The following is a 21432-nucleotide window of genomic DNA, read 5'->3' as shown; positions in this document are numbered from 1 at the left end:
GATACCTCCCTTTATCAATCGATCCTACTAACCGTTGATACCTCCCTTTATCAATCGATCCTTGGGTCTGATCAATACCCAACTTCATTCCTTCAGCCAACGGAGTGGATACCGGCTTGCATGTTGTCATACCGGTTTCTTTTAATAGGTCAAGAACATACTTTCTTTACGATAGAAATATCCCAGACTTGAACCTCGACACTTCAATCCCAAGAAAATATTTTAAAGAACCAAGATCTTTCATTTCGAATTCTGTGGACAAATAATTTTTTAAGGCTGCTTGCTCAGTAGGATCATTACCAGTAACTACCATATCATCCACATATACAATGAGAGCTGTAACCTTTCCATCCCGGTGTTTCAAGAATAACGTGTGATCCCAATTACTTTGTCTATACCTGAATGCTCTCATTGATTTGGTAAACCTACCAAACCAGGCTCGTGGAGACTGCTTCAACCCATACAATGATTTCTTAAGTCTACATACCTTTGGTTTCCATTTGTCTGGATCACTCCATCCGGGTGGAAGGTCCATGTAAATCTCCTCAGTTAAATCTCCATGGAGGAATGCATTTTTTACATCAAACTGTTGCAAAGGCCAATCTAGATTTGCTGCTAAGGATAGTAGAACACGAACTGTGTTGATTTTTGCCACTGGTGCAAATGTATCAGTGTAGTCAATGCCATATTTCTGTGTATATCCCTTTGCCACCAATCTTGCCTTAAAGCGATCTATTGTTCCATCTGCTTTGTATTTCACTGTATAAACCCATTTGCATCCCACAGATTTCTTTCCAGCTGGTAAGTCAGTTATTTCCCAGGTAGCATTCTTCTTCAACAATCTCAATTCTTCATTCATTGCATCTTTCCAGCGGGAATCTGCTAAGGCCTCCTGCACACTGTTAGGAATAGATACAGTAGATAATTGATATACAAATGACTTATTTGATTCTGATAGGTGACCGGTAGACACATAATTGTTTAATGGGTATCTCACTCTTGAATCAGAATTTGGTTCACTCATGGAATACTTGTGTTTACATTTAAGATCTGCCTCATAAATAGGTTTGGGAATACCTTGATTAATACGCTTTGGAAGGTGACGGGGTGAAATTGCATCCGGTGTGAGAGACGATTGGTTATGAGAATTAACAGAGGATGAGTTCATACTTGGATCATGTATACCATCAGAAGGAAAATCCTGTGACAATTGCTGTAGTTGTTGCTCGGTTCTATTGTAAGTAATAGGCTGCAGCTCATTATCAAGCCCCAACCTTGTGGGACCAGTAGGCTGTTCTTCCTCCTGCAATGTTTGTTGCTCATCAGAGTCGCTGTTTTTGGTAGCCTGATCACCATAACATGTGGATTGCTGCTCTTCTCTAGGTGCTGTGTACTCCAGGCATGATGACTGCACTGGTTGCTCTTTGTGTAGCTCGTTTCTAGCCACAAGAGAGTAATCAAATGTCAAAACTTCAGTATTATCTCGGGTTAGAACTTCACTGCTTCGATACTCCTCCTGAAGTGAGGACGTGGAGGGTCCAAAAAACATTTCATTCTCATAAAAATTCACATCCAGTGTAATAAACATTCTTTTACTCAAAGGATGATAACAACGATATCCTTTCTGGGTAGTAGCATAGCCCAAAAAAACACAACGAATGGCGCGAGGCTCAAGTTTATTATGCCGTTGAGAAGGATGCAGGTGAACAAAAGCTACACACCCCATGACCCGTGGGGGAAGATTGGGAGTCGGTGGACTGCTAATCTGAGATGTGAGAGCCTGAAATGGTGTATGGAAGTTGATATTATGAGAAGGAAGACGATTAATAAGATAAGCTGCAGATGTAAACGCCTCTCCCCAATACTGTAGAGGCAGATGTGCTGCAATGAGTAAAGCACGAACCATTTCTAACAGGTGTCTATTTTTCCGTTCAGCAACCCCATTCTGTTGAGGAGTATATGGGCACGTGGTCTGATGAACAATACCATGCAGTTCCAAGAAGGAACGAAGTTCTAAATTAACATATTCACCGCCATTATCACTTCTAAGAACTTGGATCTTGCTGCTGTATTGCACCATAATCATTTTATGAAATCTCTGAAAGGCTGAACTGAGTTCGCTTTTTGATTTTAACAAGGCGACCCAAGTCATTCTGGTACAATCATCAATAAAAGTAACAAACCAGTGAGCACCACCAAGAGTAGATATTTTTGACGGTCCCCGTACATCAGAATGTACAATCATAAAAGGAATGGTACTTTTATTGAAACTTGGAGGAAAAGAGGTTCGATGGCTCTTAGTCATTTCACAAACATCACATTTAAATTGAGAAACATCAGTCCTAACAAACAAATTTGGAAATAACTTGTGTAGATAGCTGAAAGAAGCATGCCCAAGACGTCTGTGCCACATCCAGATATCTGACACTTTATTAGCATTCCTTTGAGACCCATAACTGGAAGGAGCTTGAGTCAACAAGCTAGAACTGCTGGTGGTCAGTTCCAAGTAATAAAGTTTTTCTCTTCTAATACCATAACCAATCGTCTTCCGCGTCTGGATATCCTTAAAAACATAAAAATATGGCCAAAAAATAACCAAACAATGCAAGGTAAGGGTTATTTGAGCAACAGACAACAAATTATAGTTTAAAGAGGGAGCTACAAGAACAGTGTCAAGTTCCATGGTATCAGTAAGGGAAACAATGCCTTCCCCAATAACAGGAACGACATTACCATTAGCAACATTGACCTCAGTTTGGGCTGATGTTTTTAGTGATGGAACCTGTCTAGAATCGCAAGTCATATGTTCAGTAGCTCCGGAATCAATTATCCATGTATTATTCATAACAGAAGTAGAAGTACTTAGTGCCTTACCATCTCTACCTGTTGCAGCAACCATGGCAGATGCCTTGTCTGCTATCTGGTCCGAATCCATCCTGGTTTCTGCAATAGAGGCTCGTGACTTGTCGCACCGAGGATCACGGGTTTTATCCCAATTCTCAGGATATCCAATCAGCTCAAAACAATGACTCTTAGAGTGTCCTGGCAGGCCACAGTGTGGGCATTTTCCTTGGGAACGATCCCAGCTTGGCTGGCTAGGTCAAGTTTGTCCTGGCCGGTTTTGTGACCCTCCTCGGTTCAACCCAGAGGATGATCCACGGGTTTTTGTTGCCATGGCAGCAGGTTCACTCTTGTCAACCTCCATCTTCATTGCTTCCTTCCTATCAGCTTCACGACGAACATATGCATAAGAAGCCTGAAGGCCAAGTGGGGGATCCTTCCGTAGCACTTCTCCACGTACCTGATCAAACCTGTCATCAAGACCACCAAGAAATATATAGACTCGTTGTCTCTCAGTGGATTTCTGAAATATCTTGATGTCGTTTTCACACTCCATGGATACTCTATTAAAGTGATCCAATTCTTGGAAAATCTCAGTTAGCTCCCCAAAATAGGTTGCCAAAGGTCGGCTATTCTGACGAAGACGTGATGCCTTTTGATTCAATGAATAAATTCTAGCCTCGTCATTCTCATCAAAGTAAGCTGCTTTAAGGGAGTCCCAAATCTCCTTTGATGTAGACAACCGAATGTACCGTTTCATAATCTCAGGCTTCATTGAAGACAAAAGCCCACTCTTGATTTTTTGATCTTCAGAGAACCAGTCATCATATTTAGGATCGTCTTCATGAGGTGCCTTGATCGACCCACGGAGATATCTCATCTTCTTCCTTCCAGCAATATGGATCTGAATGAGAGGAGCCCATAAATCATAGTTTTTTTCATCCAAAACCATACCAATATTAAAGCTTGAATTTTCTGTCTGCACCATGATTGGAGCAGCTGCTAGAGCATCTTGAGAACCGGCCCCCTTTTCTTCAGCCATCTCTCTTACTGTTGGTATAGCCTAAAACTTGCAGTTTTGATAGATTTTGGAACAATACAAACAGACTTACAAAGCAGGGGAGGGGCAGCAACAACTTTACAGTTGCTCGTTGAAACCGGCAGCAACAACTCTAAGTTGCTCGCTGCAATTACTTAGAGATACGGCAGGAAGCGAAAATATTTAGGGTTCAGTGTTTTCTTTTCTATTTCAGCTCTGATACCAAGAAGAAAATAATGCTTTCTTATACTCCCTTTTTTTTCCATCATACAACAGGTATATATATACAACCCTACACTTTCCTAACAGAATAAGGAAGGACTAATTACTTCCTAAACTAGAAAACTAAATATTGTAAGAATCCCGTAAATTATAGGAATCCTAATACAAGTTAACAGATTCAACACAGACAAGGTTTTTCTGGCGGTGCCTCTTGTACTGATTTATATCACTGTATATGTTTTTACGGTGAGCATGAAATTTCACTTTTATACTTAAAAGAAAGTGATGCAGTCCGCAAACACTTGCTTTTATGGCTTGCGAAATTGGATCTAGATGTATGAGCTGCGTTTTCGGGTTCAGGCTTAAGTATACATAAAAAAAAATCGACGAGAAACTCTTCTATACTAGAGTCATTAAATTCAAGAGAGAATTAATTCGTGTACGCTTCCAGCTTGAAATATTATACTAAAGCGCGTTGAGGCTAGAATCGGGATTTCCCATGTGCTGGTTTAGCTATTTGAGCCAGGCCCAAACGGTTTGGGTGTTGCAATGAAAGCGAAAGATGGTTGAAAAATCGACGAGAAACTCTTCTATACTAGAGTCATTACCAGGTGGCCCAAACTCAACAAGCTATTTTTTAAGCCCATTTTAAGTGCGCCGAAAGAAAGGAAAACAAAAGAAATAACCTTACTAAACACTCCTCTTGCAATAAAAAAAAGTAACCATGATGAAGGCGTATTTTTTTAATTTAATGAATAATAAAAATCATTAGCCGTCACTTTAAGGCTATTTATAAATGAAATAATAATTTAATTTAAAAAAATCAACAAAGAAAATATAAAGTTTATTATTTAAATGCAATACATCTATACAACTAAGAAAAAAAAAACTTTTCGAGTTTATTCAAATACAATGTATCCAAGAATTAAAAATCTAGTTTTATGCATTTTTTTTCTAAATGACAAGAAATATTAGCAATAACGTATCCTTCTTTTATATAAAAAAAACACTTGTAGTAATATAAAACATCACTATTCTTTTGTTTTGCATTTTCATATTTGATCAACATCATGAATTTATTCATTTTTATTATAAATTTATTTTTTAAAAATCTTTTCCTTGGAGTTAACTTTTCCGAGTTAAATTTTAATTTAAAAGAAACAAAAATAATATTTTATAGTTAGATTATCATAGGTATAAAAAAATAAGATGATTTCAATTTTTTATAACAGTAGTTACTACCTTGAAGGGCTTCTTGTTTCTCAATTGAAAAAATCCATATTTTTTTAATTGACCAGTCAAAATAAAAAAAAATTGAAATAGAAAATAAAATGTGGTATTAGACCCCATCTCTTATTTTTTCACTGAATTGAATTGTCTTATTTTAAATAATATTTTATTATTTATTTTTTAAAATATTTTTATATATATTTTAAATTTTTTTGATATATTAATATCAAAATTATTTTTTTTAAAAAAAATAATATTATTTTAATATATTTTATAATAAAAAATACTTTAAAAAGCATGCCACGACAATTGTGGAAGCAGTTCTTCTACTGCACAGGCAAAAAGGCACGCAAAATTCGACGAGGAATTTCTGCGTGCTTGCTTGGAGTCACAAGTGCCAGCTGTGCATTGAGATCTGACTTCGCAAAGCAATAGCTTCGTCGGGAAATCATCTAGACTGGATGTTTGATTATTCCCAAGTCCTTCAATGTGAAAGTAATCGACCTTCACCGTTTGCCTAACTTTTATTGCTAGTGGACAAGTTGTATCAACATGCTCCATCATCGTGCAATATTAAAAACACAAAACACGGTTTAGTTTGCTTAAAAATATATTGAAATTCACTTGATTAGGTTTTTTTTTAATAATTAAAATAATATTATTTTTTTAAATTATAATTTGAGTTAACTTATTAATTTGACTAGTAACTTAGACTTTATATCAAGTCAATGTTCTTTATATCTATGATTAAAAATAAAAAGTTTGAACCCTAATAAAGAATGGTGGCTCAAGTTGAATTACAACTCAAATAGAGTATAAGTGCATAATTAGACTTCAAATGGTCTGCAATGACTTCACTTGACTTTAATATACTTAAATGAGCCATCAACATGAGATATTAATATTGGATTTCTTAACTAATTTTGAGCATTAATTATAGTCTTTACATTCTTAAATCTTAACCTTAAACATATCTTGTATTTAAATATTGTTTCCACTAGTTACATTAATAAATATATTATTTTAAAAAAAAGATATAATTTAATTAGTTAAATTCTATATTTGTCCTATAGAGATTATTAATTTGAATCTTATAAATCTTAGTATTGTTAAAAACTTACATAGTTATTAATTTTAAAACCTATAAAATTAATTAAAATATATATAAACTCACCTAAACACACTTATATTAATTAAAAAAAAATACACTATTTAATGTTAAGCATGAGGGGAAAAAAGAGGAAGAAGCTAAAGTACGTGAAAAGTAGGCTACTTATCAATGGGCATTTATCAATAAGCACATGGCCTTATGATATCAGCTTCCCTGTAGCTGCACTTTCAAAGAGGTTAGCAGCTTGGGATTTAGATCCTCTCCTTTGGAAGAGTTAGCTTAAGAAACACTTAATTAAGAGGATGTCATTAATTAGCCCCTCAACTTTCTATGGTGATCACTTAAGTCCTTGTTCTAGTGATACGACACACCGTGCTCCCTCCTATTAACTACTATAGTTGACTCTTTGACCATGGATGGCATGCAAAACCAAAATCCCACACAGTAAATTTAATAGCAAGGTTTTATTTTTGGAGTCGTTTTTTGTTTATTTATTAAGATATTTTACATATTTTAAAGGTTTTTTTTTTTTATGTAATTTAAGATTGTGATTCATTGATGTTTGTGCTAACAAATGCTCAGCTAGATCCTTGAAATATTATTTATTTTGAAAATAAATAAACAGTGCCCAAATTTCACTGGAAAAGGGTTAAAATATATCATAAAACAAAAAAAAAACTAATTTTGAAAATGTTGAAATCATTTCTAGAAATAGATTTAGTTTTTACTAGCATTGTGAAAATCTTAATGCAAAACATCATGAACATTCTCGGAAGGGGTTTTGAGAAATGGTCGAAGGTTAACCTGGAGCTAACGGTGAAATCAAACGAAGCCAAGCAAAAGACGATAGTTCAGGGGCCAGAAAGATCAATTTGTTACCATAAGCCTCAATGTGCCGTAAACTTAATAGCTCAGGGACAAATGCTGCAAACAAATAAAATAAAATTTGAACGTTCCCGACAACGTCTGGCGACATAGCAATCCGAATATACAGCGAGGTTTGGTTTGCAAATAGCACATAAACAATTTACAATCGGTGAAAATCCAAATCCAGACGCGTTAAAGGCTTTCAAACTCGCTTTCCCTGTATATCAGAAACCCTAGAGGGACTTTTTGTTGACAATTCAGTTGCGTTTAGCTTAGAAGACAGGGAAACAAAAGCAGGAGCTGCTAGCAATGAAGAGAAAGGCAAAACACATAGAAGAAGAAGAGAGCATGAAGTGCAACAATAACAATGGTGGAGTGGCATGGTCAAGAGGGCCACTTATTGGCAGAGGAGGGTTTGGATCAGTTTATTTAGCAAGTTTAAAGAACCCCAAATCAAGAAACGGCTATTATCCTCCAGTTATGGCTGTCAAGTCCGCAGAGGTCTCTGCTTCTTGCTCACTTCAAAAGGAGAAAGAGGTATTTAACTGTCTCAATGGATGCCCTTTCATCATCAAGTGTTTTGGTGAAGAAACTACTAGTAATAAAGATGGCGAGATGTTTTATAATGTGTTGTTAGAGTATGCATCAGGAGGGAACTTAGCTTGTCTTATCAAGAAATCCGATGGTGTTGGTTTGCCTGAATTGGATGTGAAAAGACACACAAGGTCTATTCTTGAAGGGATTTGTTATATTCATAGTCGTGGTTATGTGCATTGTGACCTCAAGCCTGAGAATATACTGCTTGTTTCCAATAGTGCGAAGGCAGGTGAATTTGTGGCAAAGGTTGGGGATTTTGGGTTGGCGAAGAAATCAGAGAAGAGGAACAAGAAAATGAAAATTGACCCTTATTTAAGAGGGACTGCTTTGTACATGGCTCCAGAGACCGTGGCTAATCATGTTCAAGAGCCTCCTTGCGACATTTGGGCTCTTGGTTGTGTCGTTCTTGAGATGCTTACCGGGAAGCCAGCTTGGGATTTGAAACCTCATGTTACTACTGAAGAACTTCTGAGGAAGATTGGTGATGGATATGAATTGCCTAAAATTCCTTCTCAGATTTCGAAGGACGCTAAGGATTTCTTGAAAAGGTGTTTTGTGGCCAACCCAATGTTCAGGTTTACTGCTGAGATGTTGCTGGATGAACCTTTTGTGTCAGGAGTGGATTTAGATGGCGTTGAATTTGTGGAGACTTTGGATGCTGAAAGTGTGGAATGGACTGTCACATTATGCGGGACAGATGATGAATTTAGTGATCCCTCAGTTTATGAAGAGTGGAGCTTCACATCAGATGAGGGTTCATGTTTCTCTCCTTGGTCTGATGATGAAGAGGGCATTACCAGTGATGTTGATGCAATGAAGCATGCATCAAGGGTTGAAGCAAACGCAGTGCAGTATCCAGCAACCTGCACTATTACTACTGGTGCATAAAAGTGAATTAATTGCAGACTTTTCAGTCAAACATGTCTAGGTTGACATTCTTTGTTGAGAATTCTTTCATTTTTTCTGCATATTGCAGTAGATCACAAGATAATTTTGTTCTTGTAATCAATGATTCATTGATTTTAGTCAGCAACATGGATAGAAGAACAGTGTTTGTTATTGATTGATATCTTTCTTTATTGAGTATTATTTTTAATTTACAGCTGCTATCACACCTTTTTCCAGCATATGATCCTTAATCCATTCATATAAGTAGGTTCTTAACATCCTATTGACTAAATGTTAAGGGTTAAAACCTCTGTTTCTGTCTTGGATGTGCAAGTAACTGAGAAATCAACTTCCTAGAGGATAATAAAACTTTTCATGCCCAAGTTAACTAATCATTCTCTTACTAGCTGCAGTTTGATTAACAGATGCAATAAGACTCAGATCTTCCACATCACAACAAAATTCATCCAGAGCTACTTAGATTATTGGAAAAATGAGTTACAAATTTTCCACTTTTAACTCCACAATATGATCCATTTCCAATTTAATACATAGAGAACTAGGAATATCTGTCAGGAAAGCCTTCTGAAGTTCCAACTTTGTGTTTAGGATTTTCCAATTTAATCAACACTTTGGACAGACTACAGGGTAGGTGAACACTCATAAAAATGGCATGACAACAGATATAGAATCCAATCTTTATAAGCTCTCCCAGAATCATAATAAGCTAATCATAACCTTGTTCTTCTCATCGTTGTTTACCAAGTTCATGCCAAGGACTCCAAAGACTCATTTTGTCTACATTTTTTAGTTCTGTTATCTACTCTTTATTTCCTAATAATCATCACTTTCCAGAACTTTTGAACGGCTGTAGTGACATTTTTTGTATGAACATTGCCAGCTGCAGCTAATTCATGACACTTCAATCTCTCAACTCCAGCCAAGGCATCAAGAACATACGGATTTCTACCATTACCACTATAAAAAAGGGAAATCAACTTGCATGATGACAATATACTCGTAACTAGAAAGTAGACAAATAAGAAAAAGGGAAAATCTGAAGCATTACAGTGCAAGAACTTGGAAGAGACCACCAAATGATCAAATGTATGGAGTTGGAATGAATAATAACTGCACATAAAATCAACGCTGAAGCTGAATGTAGAAATACCATCTGGCACTGCCTCTTCAGCTCTCTTGACATAACAGTCAATTTCATGTAACCAATACTACATTCTAACCATATCACTACCACATCTGTTCAGTTTTTTTGTGCTTTCAACTTTTTCCTAGTACCACCAGCAAATGAAATATTAGAGCAACAGCATCATAATTCGTTGCAGACAATAAATGGTAGGGAAAAAAGAGTGTAAATGCAGCAGAAAGAAGTTAATAGTATAACAGAAGAAGAAGATTGAAAACAAGTAATCAATTTTTGATTGATAGAAGAGCATCCGAACACAGTAATTAAATTTAATGTTGAAGGGAAGAAGACTGAGCACACCACACTCCCAACTTGTTAATCTGATGTATTTGTAAACATTGGAGAGACATCAGGAACAATGCTGGAGCTGGAAAACTGCTCAGTATCTTCTAAAAGGGAACCGGGTGAAGAATGCTCCAGAGATACAAAGATGTCCTCGCCTCATAAGTTGAAGACAGTGGTAAACTGAACCTTTCAGGATTCAAGACCTCCTCTCCTTCACTACCCTTTCTCTCTCCTTCTTCCTTAAATGCCATCACATACTTGTTATCCAGGATCTCACTTGCTGTTGATCTCCGTGCAGGATTCCTTGCAAAGCAACACCGGAGAAAATCCTTACCTTCCTCTGATATGTTGCCAGGAATAGCTGGCGATTCGTGTGCAGAACCAATCATAGATAGAAGGTCCCTCACAACTGAATCCGGATCCTTCTCTGGAAATTCTTTTCTGCTCCTTCTCACATTTTTTTTCCAGCGATTTCGTTGACGCCAATTTGTTGACAAACTGATGCCATTGCTCTTTTATATCATTCATGCAGGGCAACTCTTTTCATTCCATTTGATTAGAATTCCATCCTACCATCTTTATTAACTTCAGCATTAAAGGGTGTTCCAACTGTAGCTACATCAAGGCAGCTCAGGGAAGACATAGGGATTTAAACTGAAGAGTGCCAAAAGAATTTGTTTACAAGGCTGTCAGAGATGCAGCCATTCTGGGGCCAATGAGATGGTCATTCGAGACCATTAAGGTCATTCAAAAGATTAATACACTTTCTAGCTGCCGTGGACCAATAGGGATGGTGCATATCGATAGATATTGCTGCACTGTGTTTGCCATCGCTTTAAATGCATCAACATCACTAGTAACAAGGAGAAACAAATGCCCTCTCCTTCTATCTGTTTCTTTGATAAGTTAACACCCTCTCCTTCATCATCAGACCCGCAAGAAAACAGGAACCTTCATCTGGTGTAAAGCTCAAATCTTCAGAACAAGCAGAGCCACCGAATTCATAATCTGCTCCGGTCAATGCAGCTGTCCATTACACCGTTTCCTGCATTCAAAAGTCTCCCCTGCTTCACCTGGAGTATTATTTAACCTGGGGTGGCTAGTGAGAGAATGAGCAGCTGCACCGGCGATCCTGGATAATTTCCTCGACATGCGCATTTACCCACTTAACACCAGATAAATTGGAGAAATCACCACAAAAGAACAACTAAATTAGCACTAGTCGAGCTATCGACAGAAGCAAAAATCCACGCAGCACATCAAAAAATGCAGTGCATAATATATGTTTTTTTTCCTAGTCTCTAGCTGATGGCAGAAGCAAGAAATATGTTTTGATTTAAAATGTAGGTCGAGATCGATAGAAATATGGCAGAGAATAGTTGCGTGTCAATGCAATTTGAAATAGCAAGGCAAACAGAAGAATTAAACCTATACTAATAAATAATTCTGGGAAAGAGGCCGTTCAGTGGCTGTAGTTTAGTGGTAAGAATTCCACGTTGTGGCCGTGGAGACCTGGGCTCGAATCCCAGCAGCCACATCATTCTGAATGCTTTAATTTTTCTTCTGGGCTTGACAATGACATTTTAATCCCTTCCATTTTCCTTCGTATATATATAATCTCTCATAAGGCCTCAAGATTTTATCTTGGGCTTGGGATGAAAAGGCCCAATCCCCTTCACTGGGCCTTTTAAGTCAAACTCAAGCATAAGATACGTGAACCATAATCATCAGATCCCCTCAAGTTTTAGAAGGAGATCTTGGAATGAAGATTATGGTGGGACTTTTGATATAGCTGTGGTCTGTACTGTCGTTTGCAATTCTCAACCTAGTAATGGTCTTCTAGATTTTCTTCCTACTCCCGCCCCCAGCACCTTGCTGCTTGGAGACCTAATGGAGCTTCCGGTTCCCCTATGTATATCTGATGTTGATGCAATCTTCTGTATTGACTGCCATATTATGTTGCAAAAACCCAAAGCCTATCTCACCCACTAAGATTTCGAGCTCATCAACCCCTTTGTCTTCTCTCCTCTCTTCTTCATTCAAGGTGAGCTAACTCCTTGTATTTTGTTTTCGTTTTTTCTGAAATGGGCCCTTTTCTTTTTGGTAATTGATAGTTCCTTCTCTTCTCTGTTTCCTTACTACTGCCATTCTCTGTAACGCACAAGCTCTACCTATATGCTTTGTTGTAGCAGTGAGCTTCTCTTTAGATCTTAGGTGCCTTTTGCCTTGACTGTAAATTTCATTATCGATGCTGAATGGTGACTTTTCTTTTCTTAATTCAATTTTTGTTCTTTTCATTCGTTGCCTATATGTGATTCAATGCTTAATTCTCTAGTAAAAGTTAGCTAGTTTGCTCTTAATTATGCCGCCTCAAATCAACTAAAGTAATAGATAAATGCCCCTTCTTAGTTGCGCCTAACAGAAGGTTGCTCTTTGATTTGTTTTGGTAGGCTAAACATATATGTGCTTTGTGATATACGAGCATGATCTCTATTCCCTGTGAATTTGTGTTAGCTTCCTGAAAACTGAGAATTTCTCTGCCTTGTGATATGCAATTCCTTAATACATATCATGAGTTTGTAGGATAGTTGAATTGTTAACCTTTAATATTATGTAAACTAGTAGTCACTTCAGCATAAATATTTTCATGGAAATTTATTCCTATCTCAATAAATAATTATATTGTGTTTTTAACTGAACCGTTATTTTCTCCTGACCCCTTTCTAACTTCCCTTCTCCAATTCTCCTACCTTGAATTTAAACAAGATCAAACCTCAAATTACTCCAACGATACTCTGGGTAAATAGAAATCTTCAATTGATTTTATCATGTATAAATAGCATGCATGCATACCTCAATTTGGTAATTCATCTACAGTTCTCCTAGTTTTTCTTTAATGCAAACACATTAATCTTCTGGAAATAGCATTTCGTTATTCCCTAATTCATCTACAGTTTTCCTTGTTAGGGGATGAGAATGTATTTATAAAATCCACCCGTGTCGTAAATTAATTGAGTTAATTTAAAATGATATCGTTTTAATATTTTTTTAAATAAAAGTTAAAATAATATCATTTTAAAAAACTTATAAAAATCAAATCAGATTTCACCCAAATTTTGATTACAAGTAACTTGCTAGATTAACCAAGTTTTGACTAGTTAAACTCCCACCCAATTCTATGGAACACTGGCCTCTGGCGGGCGGGTTTAGTAATACTGGTGGCAAAATAATATACTGTTGAAGAGGGTAGCGTAATAGAAGCATATCTAATAGTTTTAAAAGAAAAACAAAATTGAGAATAGTTTTAGTCCGGCCAGTTGAAAATTGGTGAATGATTGGGAGAGAGATTTAAGATTTGCCCTTGAAAGTGATATTCCAAAAGCAAAGTCACGCTTGACAAAAAAGTAATTTCAAGTGTCTTCTGCTATAATTAAATATCTGCCATACTATCAACAAGAATTCTGCTTTTCCTTTCTGCAGTTTCATGGAAGACGGCAACAGACTGCAAGTAGTAATGTTTCCATGGCTAGCCACTGGACATCTCATACCATTTCTCCGACTCTCCAAGCTCTTAGCTGAAAAGGGTCACAAAATCTACTTTGTATCAACGCCCAGGAACCTTAATAGGCTTCCTAAAATACCAAAACAACTATCTTCAGAAATTATTCTAGTATCTTTTCCCTTTCCTCATGTACCCAACTTACCATCCTGTGCAGAGTCATCTACAGACGTACCTTACACCAAACAACAGTTACTAAAGAAAGGCTTTGATTTGCTTGAACCACCACTGACGACTTTCCTTGAATCCTCAAAACCAGATTGGATTTTCTACGATTATGCTTCTCACTGGCTATCATCCGTAGCAGCAAGGCTTGGTATCTCATGTGCCTTCTTTAGTCTTTTCACTGCTGCATGTTTATCTTATATTGGGCCACCATCAACTTTGATGAATATTGGAGATTCCCGGTCGAAAGCTGAGGACTTCACGGTCGTGCCCAAGTGGATCCCTTTTGAATCAGACATTGTTTTCCGTTTGCATGAGGTAACAAAGTATGTGGAGAAAACAGAGGAAGATGAAACTGGACCGTCGGATTCGATCCGGTTCGGTTTTGCAGCTGGAGGGAGTGATGTTGTGATCATTAGAAGCTCTCCCGAGTTTGAACCGGAGTGGTTCAATCTCTTACACGATCAGCTGTACAAAAAACCAATTATACCAGTCGGGTTTTTGCCTCCGATAGTCGAACATAACGAAGAAGATGATACTAAGGATGGTCTCAAGTGGGGTAATATCAAAGAGTGGTTGGATAAACAAAAGGCTAACTCAGTAGTTTATGTTGCCCTAGGGACTGAGGCTTCTTTGAGTGGTGAAGAATTGAAAGAGTTAGCTCTTGGTTTGGAGAATTCAACGTTACCTTTCTTTTGGGTACTCAACAAAATACCTGGGTCAACTAAGAACGCGTTGGATATGCTACCAGATGGCTTTCAGGAGCGAGTCAAGAATCGTGGGATTGTACATGGGGGATGGGCTCCACAGGTGAAAATACTGAGTCATGATTCAGTTGGGGGGTTTATGACTCACTGTGGTTGGAACTCCATCATAGAGGGGCTAACGTTTGGCCGAGTGTTGATTCTGCTTCCAATCCTAAATGATCAAGGGCTTAACTCAAGGTTGTTGCATGGAAAAAAGCTTGGGCTGGAGATACCAAGAAAGGAGCAAGATGGATCGTTTACATGGGCATCAGTGGCCGAGTCAATGAGAACGGCAATGGTAGATGACTCGGGCGTACCGTGGAGAAACCGGGCAAGGGAAATAAGATGCTTGTTTGGGGACGTGGATAGGAATAACTGTTTTGTGGCAAGGCTTGTAAATTACCTCGCGGAGAATAAGAAGGCCCGGGTTCCATAAATGTCGAATAGCTCACCTCGTGGAAATGAACCCAAGGCCGGGAGCTCGCTGTTTGAGATTTGAAATGGCTTGTAACTCATAAAATACTTATGAGCTTTCCTCAACACCCATGCGGGTTTTGCTAAAAAAAATTTAATCATCAAGAAAAATGTTATGCCCAAACAACAAAAATTTATATGTGTTAAATAAAATAAATAGAATATTGTATATGCCAATAAACAAAAAATTATTATTTTTAATTAAAAATTGAGTTGGGAAGTTGACATAAAAACATTATTGTTAAAAACAACTGAATATTTATTTCAAATTAAAATTGAGTATTTAAGATTTTAATTGGTTTAAATCAATAAAATTATATTTTATTTTATCAAATTAAACATTAATTTATTGTCAAAATATATTTTTAACAGTACAAGTGCCTTATATAATTAAATTCAACTAAAATAAAATATTAAACTTAATTATAAATTAATCAATTTAATGTTAAAGGATTAAATTGAAAATAAAAAGATTAAGTGACATAAAAATTAAAAGAAAAGAAAAAAGAAAAAAATATGTGAATAATTATTGCAACTCAAAGTTGATTACGTCTCCTATATTGTATTTTATTGTTTTTTTAATATTTTTCCATCATGTATTATCTCATCTCTTCATTTGATTTCAAAAACAGTTTTATATTTTCACCAATTGTAAATTTTGTAAAATTAAATTATAATTGTTAAATGAAAAGTCAAAGGATCTAATAAAAAGAGAGAGAGAGAGCGAATAAAAATGAAAATAAATTTAGAAGAATCCAACAAAAAAAAGATGAAGAAAAAAAATCTCAGGTGATAAAAAAAATTTGAAGGCACAATAAAAAAAACAAAAAGGAAAGGATGCAAATAAAAATTTAAAAAAAAACTAAGTGGTTTATTATTTACGTAAACAAACAGCGTTTCATCCCAAGTTTTTTAATACATAGTAAAATAATTTCAAGTTCTTTTGAAAGATTTTGGTTATGGTAAGCCAATTAAATTATCAAGTAATTTAACAAATTTTGAGAGAGAAAAGCCCTCATTTTATAATTATATATCAAGATAAATATCCAACGATTCCATATATCTTCAATGATTGATGAATGACATGATCTCCAATATTAATTCCCATCCAAACCATCATACCTCCACATATTGATTTCAAATGAGCTTTAACGAACCATGTGCTTGTCATCGTAATTATCTTCGAAAATACACCACATGTGATTCTCATTTCCGTATCTATAATTTGGAAAAAATTGATGGAAGATCTAACTGAAGATTGACTAGTCCTTAATTAAATACTTCAATTGATAAAACTAGAGATGTAATTAAAGAGTAATTAGGGTTGAAGAACAAAATTATTTTCTAAAAGTTTTTATATTTATTTATTTGAGGAAATTCTATTTCTCGAAAAGCCTATTAAATCTAGATAACGAATAAAATATTAGTTATCATCCAACCTTACAAGATATATATATATATATATATATGTTATAATTCGAACTCAAAATCTATTATACAGATTTTAAATTATTTGTCATTATGTTATGTATTTTAAAAAAATTTATATTTATTTATAATTAATAAAATTTATTAATAAAGTATACTTTTTAATTAAATAAAAAATTAGCTTATAAAATATTTTTATTTTTTTTAGTTTGAATGGATAGTATAATTTCACATTTGATCTTCCTTAATTGATAGAATATGGTATTGCCTCGCGTGGAGGATGACTTTCAATACAGAAGCCATCCCTGACTACCATTTGTACGAAGTCCACACCTACCATCTACAGTTGACCACCACTACCTCGGGGAGATTCAAACACGAGGCCAGGAGACAATGCCGATAAAGACATGGAACGCGGAAGACCATGTATGGCTTTAGACCAAGGGCTAAGTCTTTCCCTTGTAATATTAGCAAGACCGAATCTCCCGAACATGTGAATTAGACTTATGTCATTAACCAAATTGTAATATTATAGCTAGGAATTATAATCTAATTTACCCGGCCATCTATAGTATCATTTTTATTTTTTAATATCAAGTAGCAAGTCGACTTTAATGTGGATGGTTGCCTCCTTACTCAACACAGCAGCACATTCACATGTACAAGGTCTCTATATAAATAGCACATACCAAATATGCTTTAGTGTCATACATTACACGCTTAAGAATACGAAGAGCCCAATGACGAGTGCTGTCTTCCTTGCCACTGCTTTAGCCTTTGTTGGGCTTATAGCCATTAATGGCGCTCGAGCAAGGATTTTACCAGGTGATTAACAAGCTTATGCTTAGATATATCATCAAGTCTCACTAATTTCATAGAATTTTATTCATCTTACAAATTGTTTCTTGATTCGAACATGATTTGTTTAAAATGATGGACTTAAATAATTAAAGAGATTAAATTTTTTGAATGTTGAATCTCTTTGTTCTGGAAATATAGAATTGCTTGGAAATATTCTAAATAAATTTTCGTTTCTTCATGTGATGCAGATAGCCTTGGACTCGAAGTAGCAACACTAGCTAATTATGGAGGAACTTATAGCCCACCACCTCCATCTCCGATCCCTTCACCAGGAACCACGGAATTAACGGGCAATTACGAGAAGTATTCATCTCCCCCGCCAGAGTCTCCGAAAGCTGATCCATCAATCGGTCAAGTGACGCCTAGTTATGGACGGACCACGCCATCACCGCCTCCACCCCCGAAACCTGCATCACCAAAAGCCCAGCTTGAGATTGGGTCTCCATGCACTGATGGGTGCATTTCTATGATAACAAATCTTGAAAGACCAGTACCAAGTTCACCTCCATCTCCAAAGCCAGCATCTCCTACACGTCAGATAACCTTTGATCTTGAACCGAAAGTGCATGCAGGACCACCACCAGGGCAAAATGTATTTTCAACTTGAGTTGGCTAGTAATTTCCTCTACGGGGTCATCTAATTAATTGAATGGATAGTTAACTAGAAGAGAAGAGATTAATTAGCGAATAAGCATGAGATTAACTTGATGGATGTAGACCAAACTTTTAAAGCTATAAAAGATCTTAAATTTCACTGTGACTGAGATTAAACAAAGAATTATTACACTGGCTGCCTATGTTAGTTTACATGGATATATAGCAGTGAATTAAGGTTATATCAAGTATATATGCTATAGTTATGTATAATATTTGGAGAGAGCTGCTTCAGTTATCAGGCAGTGTTTAATATGTTGAACAATATTGGTTGGACTACACTGAATTGAACTAGATTATACTGGATAAATAATTATCTTGACTTGGATAGATAATTATCTTGTTTTATTTTTGATTTATTTTGAATTAAATTAAATAATTTATCTTATTATAACTATTAAAACTTGTTTGATTTGGCAGGTTAATTTATGAAATTTATGATTCTAAATCTAGTTTAAATTGATTTTTTAATTTAAATAAAAAAATATTTATTCAATAAAACTTAATTAACCTAACCAAGTTAACTTATAACCTAATTGATTCGATCAACTTTAATATTTTCTCAACAAGTTAAGATTAAAGAATTGAAAAATATAAAATAATATTATTTTAATAAAAAAATTAATTTAAATTAAATATTAACAAGTTTACTTGATAATCAAGACCAATAACTAAGTTTTTTTTATCAAATTAAGCCCAAATCGTAATTATATTTATAGTATCAATTTTTTATTTTAATATCAAATAACAAGTCGAGGTTGATGTGGACGTTTACCTTCAACACTGCAACATATGCTTATGTAAAGGTTTATAAATAACACATACCAACATGCTTTAGGGTCATATTGTTATTTCACTTGCTCTTCTAATATTTTTTTTTTAAAAAAAGTGTATAAATAGATTTTTATAGCATTTTTTTCAACATAGAAAAATTATCAAGTAGAATTCAAAAAATTTATGTATTTATTTAATTAAAAGAAACTCATTAAAATGAAAATCACATATTTTTATGGCCGAAAGCGATCTTAACCGAGACTTTTTTTATTTATTATCAAAATCCATTTGTTACCTATCTTCTTCTCAAATTAGGAACCAAAAAATAAGAAAAATAAAGCTTAAGATCAAAATTAAAATTCATAAATTGTTAAGGACCAAAAGCTTATAATCTAAAAAAATTGAGGACTAAAATATACATTTAGCCTCAATTTTATCAAATTCATTTCTTTTATTCATGTTTTTATTTTAATCCTTTATTTTTTAATCTTACTCTTCCTTACTAAATATGCTTTAATTGACCATCAATTAATTTAGAAAAATAAAGTTTGAGATTAAAATTAAAATTCATAAATTTTTAGGGATAAAATGCATATAATCTAAAAAATTTCATGACTAAAATATACATTTGACTTTCTTTTTATCAAATTCATTGTCTGTTCTCATGTTTGTCATTTTAATCCTTTATTTTTAAATCTTGCTTTTTTTTAATAAATATGCTTTAACCGACCATTAATTTAGGTCTATAAAAGAGCAAAAAAAAAAAATTAAAAAAAAGAATGACTAAAAAACCAAATCAATATGATATTCAATAATGATTTGTTTTTTGTTTTTTTTTTTTAATGAGTACTAGCATGGAAAACAATATTTTCCCACGTTTTTTAGAATATTACTTAACATGCAAAAGAATACGAAGAGCCCAAATGACGAGGGCTCTCCTCCTTGCTACTACTCTAGCCTTTGTTGGACTTATAGCCATTAATGGTGCTCCAGCAAGAATTTTACCAGGTGATTAGCTAGATTATGCTTGGACATAGTATCATGTCTCACTGATTTCATAGACAATTTTTTTTTTAATCTTGTCGATGGTTTCTTGATTAGAAACACCATTTGTTTAAATGCTGAATTTAAATAATCAATGAGGGTAAGATTTTTTAATGTTGATCTCTTTGTTCTGTACATATAGAATTGCTTAAAAATATTCTAAATAAACTTTCGTTTCTTCACGTGCAGCTGAGAGCCTTGGACTCAAAGCAGCAATAATAGCTAATTATGGAACAAGTTATAGCTCACCACTTACATCTCTTCTTAACATGTGATTTAATTTACTTGATTAAACTTTGTTTGGTAAACTAACATTAAAAAATATGGCCTCAAATGGAATGTGGATGGATCGTCCATTGGTAAGCCTGGACCTGCTGGCATTGTGGGTTTTCTTCATGATCACAAGGGAGTGGTGTGGTGTGTGTTTTCAAAGGAAGTTGAGATTAAAGAATCCAACGAAGCAAAGCTGTTGGCAGTGATTAAAGCATTAGAACTATCATCTACTAGAGAGGAGTTTATTGGGAGGAGAATTGTAATTGAATCGGATTCTTCCAAGGTGATTAACTGGATGTAGACCTTCGAGGTTTCATGAGCTTTTCATCCTCGCTCCAGGTTCTCTCTAGTCTTGGGTTTGATAACGTACTATCACGCCTTGAGGGAGGGTAACTATATGGCAGATGCTCTTGCAAAACAAGGCGTTAACCAAGTTTGTGAATTGGTGGCTTGGCTTTGACCCTTCATATAATTAACCGGCTCAGATTATACCATGCTGGCTGATTTTGTGCTCTCTGCTGTGACTGGGTGTCGCGGACCATATAATTAACCGGCTCAGATTATACCATGCTGGCTGATTTTGTGCTCTCTGCTGTGACTGGGTGTTGCGGACAACCTGTCCTTACATAATGCTTGTTTTTATGGAGCTATGGTGATTACATGGGGAGGACTCTGGTTTCATGTATTCAGGGGCATGGATTTTGATTCCATTGAATTTCAGGGGGGTATACAGTTTATGGCTTAAAGAAGTCGTTTGTTGGCTGAGAATCTGGTGAAGAAATAGTCAAGGGATGGACCTCTGACTATTAATTTTCTGCCTTCGAGTTATCTTTTCTCCCACCTGGTCTCTTTTGTTTCTGTTGTGTCTGTTTCCAATTGACCCTTGGGTTTGTTAATTCGCCTTTTCCAGACTTGATATTGGTTATAAAATAAAAATAACTACATTTCCATGATCATTGGTATTACTATTATTTGTCTTGTGTTCATTGGCATGCCATCTGCATTTAACCTAGCTAGGAACTCCTCATGTCTAAACTTTCTGTTGCGCATACTGGACCAAAAGCAAACACAAATAAAACACAAACAACAGATTTACGTGGTTCCCCAAAATCGGGTACGTCCACGGAGGCAGCAGATTGTATATTATTGGAGGAATGATACAAACACTCA

At 35.4% G+C, this 21432-nt stretch overlaps 5 protein-coding genes and 1 non-coding gene across 6 annotated transcripts in view; 4 read left to right on the top strand and 2 right to left on the bottom strand.

The window, feature by feature from the left end:
* Nucleotides 1–3080: 3080 nt before the first annotated feature.
* Nucleotides 3081–3903, bottom strand: LOC105122901 (uncharacterized). The gene has a single exon (XM_011022272.1). The coding sequence runs from the start codon at nt 3881–3883 to the stop codon at nt 3101–3103; it is 783 nt and encodes a 260-aa protein (XP_011020574.1). The 5' UTR covers nt 3884–3903; the 3' UTR covers nt 3081–3100.
* Nucleotides 3904–7441: 3538 nt separating this feature from the next.
* Nucleotides 7442–9003, top strand: LOC105122900 (protein kinase byr2-like). The gene has a single exon (XM_011022271.1). It carries the CDS (start codon nt 7620–7622, stop codon nt 8793–8795), a length of 1176 nt encoding a protein of 391 aa, XP_011020573.1. The 5' UTR covers nt 7442–7619; the 3' UTR covers nt 8796–9003.
* Nucleotides 9004–10388: 1385 nt separating this feature from the next.
* Nucleotides 10389–11115, bottom strand: LOC105123162 (uncharacterized). Its single transcript, XM_011022672.1, has 2 exons — nt 11047–11115; nt 10389–10796 (listed from the first exon to the last, which is right to left on the bottom strand). The coding sequence occupies exons 1-2, from the start codon at nt 11113–11115 to the stop codon at nt 10389–10391; spliced, it is 477 nt and encodes a 158-aa protein (XP_011020974.1).
* Nucleotides 11116–11749: 634 nt separating this feature from the next.
* Nucleotides 11750–11821, top strand: TRNAH-GUG (transfer RNA histidine(anticodon GUG)). The gene has a single exon. It is a non-coding gene; the product is annotated as a tRNA-His (tRNA).
* Nucleotides 11822–12005: 184 nt separating this feature from the next.
* On the top strand, nt 12006–15291 carry LOC105122899 (UDP-Glycosyltransferase superfamily protein). Its single transcript, XM_011022270.1, has 2 exons — nt 12006–12328; nt 13765–15291. The coding sequence occupies exon 2, from the start codon at nt 13769–13771 to the stop codon at nt 15188–15190; it is 1422 nt and encodes a 473-aa protein (XP_011020572.1). The 5' UTR covers nt 12006–12328; nt 13765–13768; the 3' UTR covers nt 15191–15291.
* Nucleotides 15292–17384: 2093 nt separating this feature from the next.
* Nucleotides 17385–21432, top strand: part of LOC105122898 (leucine-rich repeat extensin-like protein 3) — a 12857-nt gene continuing 8809 nt past the window's right edge. The window contains exons 1-2 of the mRNA XM_011022269.1: nt 17385–17481; nt 17706–18178. Of these exons, the coding sequence (XP_011020571.1) occupies nt 17397–17481; nt 17706–18124 (504 nt within the window). The 5' untranslated portion in view covers nt 17385–17396 and the 3' untranslated portion in view covers nt 18125–18178. The remainder of the gene's footprint in view (nt 17482–17705; nt 18179–21432) is intronic.

This window comes from Populus euphratica, unplaced genomic scaffold (assembly GCF_000495115.2).
Source record: "Populus euphratica unplaced genomic scaffold, PopEup_1.0 scaffold8.1, whole genome shotgun sequence".
NCBI classification, from domain to species: domain Eukaryota; kingdom Viridiplantae; phylum Streptophyta; class Magnoliopsida; order Malpighiales; family Salicaceae; genus Populus; species Populus euphratica.
The sequence above is the reverse complement of the archived record's forward strand: the minus strand, read 5'-3'. Positions and strand labels throughout refer to the sequence as shown.

Bases quoted from the DNA above. Each gene is read 5' to 3' on its own strand.
- LOC105122901 (XM_011022272.1), bottom strand. From the start codon at position 3,883: ATGGCTGAAGAAAAGGGGGCCGGTTCTCAAGATGCTCTAGCAGCTGCT.
- LOC105122900 (XM_011022271.1), top strand. From the start codon at position 7,620: ATGAAGAGAAAGGCAAAACACATAGAAGAAGAAGAGAGCATGAAGTGC.
- LOC105123162 (XM_011022672.1), bottom strand. From the start codon at position 11,115: ATGGCAAACACAGTGCAGCAATATCTATCGATATGCACCATCCCTATT. The intron at 10,797-11,046 runs GTATTAATCTTT...ATGATATAAAAG, and splicing joins GTCCACGGCAGCTAGAAAGT to AGCAATGGCATCAGTTTGTC.
- LOC105122899 (XM_011022270.1), top strand. From the start codon at position 13,769: ATGGAAGACGGCAACAGACTGCAAGTAGTAATGTTTCCATGGCTAGCC.